General features: G+C 54.4%; 2 protein-coding genes across 2 annotated transcripts; one reads left to right on the plus strand and one right to left on the minus strand.

The window, feature by feature from the left end:
- Positions 1–213: 213 nt before the first annotated feature.
- On the plus strand, positions 214–2,600 carry hse1 (Class E vacuolar protein-sorting machinery protein hse1; the record flags this gene model as incomplete). Its single annotated transcript, XM_037329676.1, has 6 exons — positions 214–256; positions 315–475; positions 552–1,325; positions 1,388–1,460; positions 1,512–1,736; positions 1,792–2,600. 6 exons carry the CDS (start codon positions 214–216, stop codon positions 2,598–2,600), a joined length of 2,085 nt encoding a protein of 694 aa, XP_037171693.1.
- A 765-nt stretch (positions 2,601–3,365) lies between these two features.
- Positions 3,366–6,765, minus strand: CGCA056_v014435 (putative ATP-dependent helicase; the record flags this gene model as incomplete). Its single annotated transcript, XM_037329677.1, has 2 exons — positions 3,366–3,746; positions 3,817–6,765. The coding sequence occupies 2 exons, from the start codon at positions 6,763–6,765 to the stop codon at positions 3,366–3,368; spliced, it is 3,330 nt and encodes a 1,109-aa protein (XP_037171692.1).
- Between the last annotated feature and the right edge of the window lie 1,680 nt (positions 6,766–8,445).

Genomic DNA, 8,445 nt, shown 5'->3' on the forward strand with positions numbered 1-8,445 from the left:
TCTCCCACCCAACATTAACATCACCGACCTAGCCCCTGCCTTTCGCCGTGTGTCACCATTGCTCACTCCTACTTCGAGACGCCTTCATCGCTGTTGCCTCGTCGCAGACATTCTTGGCACTAAGCATCGAATACCCAACTGCCTGTCACGAGACATCTTCCAACTTAGTCACCAGTACAGACCACTTGCGGCGGCTCATAGCTTCTGCCCAATATGTTCCGAGCAGCAGCTGCTGGTCCCTTCGACGAGGGCGTCGGTATGTGGCATCGGTATCGTGATTGCTGCCACCTCGCTAACCTGTGTCCTCCGTCTAGCCAAGGCGACCGACGAGAACCTTACCTCGGAAGACTGGGGAGCCATTATCGAGGTTTGCGACCGTGTCGGCAGCGACCAAAATGGCCCCAAGGAGGTTGTACAAGCCATGATCAAGCGTCTGGCCCATCGCAACGCCAACGTCCAGCTGTATACTCTCGAGGTAAGTTTCCCCGCTTCTCATCATCGTCATCTCCAGCCCATAGAGCCGACGGCTGACCTCATCGCCACTACACCAGCTCGCAAACGCCCTTAGCCAGAACTGTGGCAAGAACATGCACCAAGAGCTCTCCAGCCGAGCATTCACCGATGCCATGCTCAAACTCGCAAACGACCGCAACACCCATAATCAAGTTAAGGCCAAGATTCTTGAGCGCATGAAGGAATGGTCCGACATGTTCAGCAAAGATGCAGACCTTGGCATCATGTACGACGCCTACTTCCGACTGAAGCAGAGCAATCCAACCCTGCAAGCCCCCTCGGCCCCCCAGAAGACAGGCTTGACCGATCTAGATCGCCAGAAGGAGGAGGACGAGCTGCAGATGGCTCTGAAGTTGTCGCTGCAGGATGAGGAGCGCAAGAAGAAGGCTGCCGAGCCCGTTGCTTCTTCTTCATCTGCTGCACCTGGATCTTCCTCCCAGCCCCAGCCTCAGCCCCAAAGTCAACCCACACCTGTGCCCGCGGGCACGACAGCAGCTACCGTATCAAGGGTCCGCGCGCTATACGACTTCGTTCCGTCGGAGCCCGGTGAGTTGGAGTTCAAAAAGGGCGACGTCATCGCGGTGCTAGAGTCCGTCTACAAGGATTGGTGGCGGGGTTCGCTCAAAGGCAAGACGGGTATTTTCCCTCTCAACTACGTTGAGAAGCTCACAGATCCCACCCCCGACGAGTTGGCCCGCGAGGCTCAGATGGAGGCCGAGGTTTTTGCCGAGATCAAGAACGTCGAGAAGCTACTGACGCTGCTGAGCACATCCAACACGGCGCCGCGAGAGGAGGATAACGAGGAAATTTCTGTAAGTTGAAGGCCGGCCTTCAGGCGGGGGGCACATACGGTTGACTAACAGCACCTCCGCAGAAACTCTACCACCAAACCTTGGCTATCCGGCCCAAGCTGATCAAGCTTATTGAGAAGTATTCTCAGAAGAAGGGTGAATGCCCTCCTCCACCCGTCGTACGCACCCAAAGCTGACACTGGACAGATGACTTCACGCAGTTGAACGAGAAGTTCATCAAGGCTCGCCGTGACTACGAGTCCCTGCTGGAATCCTCCATGTCACACCCTCCCCAGCCCAGCTACCATCAATACGCCATGAGGTCAGGCCCTGGCGGGTATCCAGGCCCAGCCGGGCCAGCGGCAGGGTATCCTGCTCAGGGTCCTCCTCAACAGCAGCAGGAGCAGAGATTCTACACTCCCGCGCCCCAAGGTGAACTACCTTGAATGCCACTTGAAGTGCATCGAGTTTGACTAGTTGTATATAGAGCAACCACAATACCCCCAGTCTACGCCCTCGCCGAATTTTCAGCGTCCGGCACAAGCGACGCCCGCTCCTTTCTACGTAGCCGGTGCCGAGGTGCCCTCAGCAGGTGGTCCGCCTCCCGCGCAAAACCATCCGTATCCCCAGCGTGAACACAACCCCCGCCTTCCGTCCACGGGGAAAGCCCCGGCACCAATTAACACATCGCCTCCTACAGCCAACGCTTACACTGCTTACTCGCAGCCTCCTAACCAGCGACCCCAGAGCACATACGGTGCTCAGGAGCTGGCCACCTCTGTTTACGATTCGCCCATCGCGGCCCACAACCCGAGCTCAGCCGCCACGTACACATCCTCGGTCTACTCTCAGGATGATCCGTACAACAGCAACAACACCTCTAGTCCAGCCGTCGGAAACACCACCGTACCCGCGCCGCCGCCGTCTTCCTTCCAACCATCAGCGCCGACTGCGCAACCATCGCAACCGTCTGCGCCATCTGCCCCGCAACAACCACAGTATCAAAGTTACCAGCCCCCAGGGACTCAGGGCCAGGACAACTACAACAACGCCCCGACTCAAGCCCCTCCTCCGGTGCCGACCGGAGCGGCACCGCCGATTCCGGGCCCTGCTCGATCTGAAGTCCTGACACCGCCACCCCTACAGCCCGGCGGAGCTGCCTATGACGCCAGACAGAGCTTGCCAAGCCAGGGAGCACAGCCGCAGTACAGAGCATACGTTCCTCCTGGTGCTGCGGCAGATGGTCCGAGTGCTCCTCCTGCCCGCGATTACTACCGCCAAAGCGGTGTTTATTAGAGCAGGAACGAGTCGAAACGGAGCCTGCCACTCACTGAGAGATTGAGTTTAGAAGGAAGGACCAAGTTGGTTTAATGACGACATTCATTCTGGTACGCTAGCGAAGTTTTCCACCATCTTCTATGGGAGGTCTTTTGGCAGTGATGTTTTTGAACGCTTTGGCTCGAGGAGCGCGAATGAAAGTGCGAGGGGAGAAACGAATGTATCCCGCTAGGTCCCTAGAGCCTCACTCATACCCACAACTAGCAATTTGTCGACTGGACATCAAGAAAGAAAGGCATGACGGGGAAGGGGGCTGATCAGTACGTAATTAAGATCTGTACCATACTTGACATCAAAAATATGTTCCACGTATCTGCGTCGTCACGCTTGGTGCATAGAGTTTGGAAGAGTTTTGGGCAGCTCTCTGGGTTGGAGCCGGCCGGATCTTTTGTCTGGCACAACTTGCCCTGCAGTCTAGAGGCCTGTTTTCGATTAAGGTCGTCACTATTGTTCCTTCCCTGCGTGCAATGATTCTTGTCTTCGTTTCATAATAAATCATGGGCTAATACGAACACCGTAAATCACCATAGACGCCACGCAGGGCTGCTACTCTGCAGATGCCTCCCTCCCCTTATCGCGGTACGCCTAAATGCTGTGATGGGATGAATCTCAGCGACAAAGCCTCTCCGTCTCTGCACCATCTATCGTTCCGCCATCATCACCGAATCCATCATCTAAGCATGAAAAATAGGAGACAAAAGGTACGGCCGAGTCTTGTCTCGCCTACCATCGGCGACCAAACATCTCGTGTTCCGCCTTCTTCGGCGCCTTACGGGACTTTTGCAGCATTCCGATCTCGGGGGAGCCTTGTCTACTGGTTCGCGCCGAGGTGCTGCGCGACTGGTCAACATAGTTGTCGTGGTTTTCGGCACCGGCACCGTGAGAGTCATCGCGGCGGAACAGATCCATGATCTCCTTGAAGCCGAGCTTGAACGCCTCCTTCTTCATGCCTCCCTCGATGGCCGTCTCCGCGAGCAGACGCTTCTTCTCTTGCAGCTGGAGGATACGCTCCTCTACCGTCTTCTCGACGGTGAGCTTGTAGACGACGACGTCGACTGTCTGTGTGAGGCGGTGAACTCGGTCAATGGCCTGCTCCTCAACAAACTGGGGGGAAAGATTACACGTTAGCAACCTAGGCTACAGACAAAGCGTGTCTATTGGTCCAACAACTTACAGGGTTCCAGAAGGGTTCGAGAATGATGACTCGGGTGGCTGCAGTGAGGTTGAGACCCAAGCTGCCACACTTGAGACTGCAAAGCAGGATGCGCGTGTTCTTGTCGTTGCGCAGGCGGTGCAAGCTAGCCTCGCGCTCGTCGTTCTTCATGCTGCCGTCATAGCGCGTGAATTTGAGGCCCTCCTTGCGGAAGAAGGGTTCCACAAGGTCCATCATTGAGGTGAACTGCGAGAATACAATGAACTTGTGCTCGTCGGTCTCCTTGTGCAGGAGCTGCATCATTTGGCGGATCTTGGCGGACGCGAGAATCTGCGATACCTGGCCGTTAGGTTTGTAGCGTGAGTCTCGGTCAGAGTATACTTCCGACTCGTCGACCCCGGTATCTTCTTCCGAGTCAGACTCGGAGTCAGCCTCAGAGGACTGGGATGACCTATACTTCTCATCGAGCTGCGATGCTATCGCTGCTATCGAGGGAAGGCTGACGTCTGAAACAAGACTATCATCCACGTCCTCGGGCTTGACCCCATCATCCTTGACAACGAAGCTGTCGAGGTTGCTGCCGCCGTCTTCATCTTCAGACCCGTGTCTCGAGTCTTCAGATCCGATCCAGTCTCCGCCACCCTCTGCATTCTCATCTTCTTCACCTCCGGCCTTGCCCATGCGGAGCTGGCCTTGTTGGTCCTCGGGAACGAGCCAGTCACCTTCCGCCTCCTCGTCGTCGCTATCCATGACAACATTGCGTTGCCTAGGCCGCCGAGACTTGGGCTTCTGTGGGCTCTCGTCCTCATCATCGGCAACCAAACTCTGCTCTACAACCTTCTTCACCTTGCCTAACTTGCCCTTTCTATACTTGGGCTTCTTTCTTCTTGGCGTCTCATGCTCTTTGAAGTATGCAAGATCATCGTAACATTCTTGACAAGTATCCTGCCCGCTCTTGGCAATATCCTTGGGCAGATCCCGGCCACAAATGCCGCAGGTCTTTGTGACGATGCCCATGCCACCGAACATATCGGCGAGGGCGTCGATGTCTGCCGATACGTTCTTTTGGCCCGCGTCGGTCGAGAGTGCATCCTTGTCCTTGTCAAGCTTTCCCTCGACCAGCTTCGGGTGGTTGCAAGCTTGCCTAAGTCGCAGGAGCAGGACTAAAGCATTAGCATAGTCCACCTTGCCCTTCAACATGCGCTCGATGCTCTCATCAGCTCGAGCCTCCAGTCTGTCGTAGAAGCGGCGTTCCGCGGGGGAAAATTCAGTGGCAACCGTCACAACCTGGCGCTCGGTGACCTTAAAGCCGGTACTAGACTTTTCACCCTCTTTGGTTGGCTTGCCACCAGGATTGAGGGCGCCCTCCTCCTTAAGAATTTCCTTCGTGCGACGCTTCATGAAGCACCGAAGCAGGCTGTGGAGACGACGAATAGCGACATGACCCTTGCCATTCTTGAGTGGCTTCTCAATCTGCTCCTTCCACTCTTTGAGGTCATCATAGGGCTTGATTCTGAGAAATTTGATCAAAGACTGCAACTCTTCAAGGTTGTTCTGCATTGGTGTTCCAGATAAACACCAACGGTATTCCGACCGCAAAGCATAGCAAGCTTTTGTCGACTTTGCGTTGCGGTTCTTGATGGTGTGAGCCTCATCAAGGACCACACGCCACCAGTGAAGACCAAAACATCCTGCCTTGACACCGTTCTCGTCTTCTGACGAGTGGCCCCATTCGGAGACAAGCACTTGATAGGTGGTCACGACAACGTCGTACAGCGCGAGATCCTTGAAGCGCTTAGTACGCTGGGGCCCGTGGTGAACGCATACCTTTAATCCGTGCGATTTCACCACCTTCTCCTTGATCTCTGATTCCCATTGCCTGATCAGGGCCAGAGGTGCCACGACCAATGTTGTCTTCTCAATGCCATCGAAATGCTTTCTGTAGCCCTTCTCGCCCTTGGAAGGCTTCTGATTGCTCAGGATGAGAGCGATAGTTTGGAGAGTTTTGCCAAGACCCATGTCATCTGCCAGGATACCACCCTTGGGAACCTTGCCTCTCTTGACGGGTCCAAGTTCACGGCCTTTCATCCACTCGACACCCTCGACTTGATGAGGCAGGAGTTTCACCTTGAGACCTTCCATACTACCATCTTTGCCGTCTTTTTCTGTATCCTGTTTCTCCTGATACTCCTCCTCGTCATCTTCCATGCCGCCCTCCAGGAGTGCTTTCAAGTCCGCAGAAGCCTTGGCTGGATCGGTGTAGAAATCGGCATCATCAAAGTTGCCGGTCGGTCGATATGTGGAAGGGTTCGCATCGGGTCCGATAGAGCTGTAGAGAGTGAGAGGCGCAGGTTTTTGGTCTTGATACAGTGGTACGGCAGGTACAGACACCTGCTGAGCTCTGTGATGCTCGGGTCGAGACGTTCGCTCGTTGAAGATGCCTGCCGCCTTTTGCTTAAGAGACGACACTATCTTGGTCGGGTGGCCAAACACAGGCCGTGGGGATGAAGAAGGATGGAAGGGGTCGTGCCGCTTGGTGTCTGAAAAGAATGACTCTAGGGCCTCAGAGTGCAGCATTGATTGCTCGTATTGACTAGGTTGGCTTTCCATGGAGCTTGGTCTCGACGATGACGGTTGCTTGAAATCGACGCTCGTGATTTCAACGACGTCGGGGCTGTCTGACCGTTGTGGAGGTGGCATGCGGCGAGCAGACATGTTAGTAGCATTTGGCGGCGGCTTGCCCTTGGGCGTGGTTGACACACGCATAGCGTCGAATCTGGAGGATAGCGAATCGGGATCTAGGGAGGCTGTGCCACGGCTCTGGGGCCTCGCAGAGCTACTCTGGGTGTCATGAGCCTGTTTGCTAGGTGTTGATGTCTTCGGCACTTCGCGGCTGCTAGAGGAGTGCGAGTCGTCGTTGGGGTTGATTGGGCGCAAAGGGCCCTTGACGGGATGGCGTTGATTGACCATGATTGTTTTGTATGAACACCGCGACTGGTCCTCGCCTACAGGGATAGATAGCGGCGGCTGCTTGCAAGGTGACTTGGAGATGTTGGCTTGCTCTTCGAGAGTTATGTTGCTTCTTGGGCGAAAGCAAAAGTCGGCGCCAGGCTTTCTATTATGTTGGAGGAGGGGTCAGTGACACCGAACTTCGTTGGGATGTTTCCCAAAAGAAGAACAAAAAACAAACAAAAAAAAAAGAAGCAATTGTGGGCTGAACCTACTTCATAAGAGACTCATAAGCAGCGAATTTGACCTGGAATGCTCAAAGCTTAGTCTCCAAAGTCTGTGGGCTTTTTGGCTATCGCAAGCTCTCTCGTCACGTCCAGAAAAGGTGCGACGTGTATATGGGTGCAGGATTGGGGGGTAGTTGTGCGTGGGTATGTACCAGAGTGAATGCACGAAGTACCTACCACCCACCACGTTTACCAATGACATAATATCTCTCCCCAGCAACGGATGGGCAACGGGTCGACGCCACGCCACAGCACAACGGTGTGAACGGAGCTAAGTAGGGTCCCTGTGGCGGTGCTAAGCGTGGCTGAATAAGGCAGTGTGCTGAGATATCCATCCTTGTGCCTTCTGCCTCATCTACTGCGGTACCTAGTCTGGGCAGTGGGCATACAAATATGGATGAGTCCCGCTGAACGTAAAGGCTCACTTTCTTTTTACCACAATCTGTGGACGTCTAAAGAATAGGCGTGGTCCATTTCTCACGATTAGCTTTCCCGTGCTATAGCGGCTACGTTTCCTGTGTGCCCGCTATTGTCGTCGTCGCCTCTCATCGCATGTATCCTGATTCCTACCGCTACTATCGTTGTCTTTATTATCGTTATCGACGACGTCGTCGTCTTCTTCGTCATGACTATCGCGCGATATGAGCGGGTCGCCAACACTCTTTACTGATCGTTACGATGTAAAGCAGAGGGCCTTGGCCATATACTCATGTCTATTGCGTCAATTCTATCATCTAGGTGGGGTATCAGTGTATGGATCAAAACCAACACGCCGCTTCGCTTCCGTTCTAGCCCGTAGCTGTTCCTCTCCTCTTAATCCGGTGGTCGATGTCTCTTCAAGGAAAAATGTCAGGATGTGGTCGTGAATTGTTAGATGTGACGCTTGCTGGAATTCTTGCAAACTTGTAAGCCTGATGAGCATCTCCATCAGGGACAACGATGTGGTCACCGCGCCGAAAGGCGAGCGCTGCACAAAAGAATCCGTATTGTCCATTGTACGATGCGCCAAGTCTTGAGTGTAGGGATGCGGGGGCGTGCGCACGTCTCTAACTGGAGACGACGATTGCATAGACATGTTTTGGATCTGGGCTACGAGCCTCGAGTCTAACGAGGATCTTGCTCTCCGGGAGTTGGCAGCAGGCGGTGTAGCAGCAGACGTTGTCGGCGACACTCCGAGAAACTTTCCTCCCTCTTCCACAAATTCTTCGTCTTCCGTCTCGCTGCTCTCTGCCTCGTCTTCTTCAAAAACCTCCAAGGCAATCCATTCAGGATCCAGATGGCTCGGAAATTGCGTCGTGAGTGGAGTCATTGGCGACTTAGGTAGTTCCTCCAGGGTGTCAAGCGCAGCGCTCTCTTCGCGGAGTTGCCGGTCAATGTCATCCTGTTCATCTTGGTCACCAAAACTGCTTCCAGT

This window comes from Colletotrichum aenigma (genome assembly GCF_013390185.1).
Source record: "Colletotrichum aenigma strain Cg56 chromosome Unknown KSG_Cg56_contig10, whole genome shotgun sequence".
NCBI classification, from domain to species: Eukaryota; Fungi; Ascomycota; class Sordariomycetes; order Glomerellales; family Glomerellaceae; genus Colletotrichum; species Colletotrichum aenigma.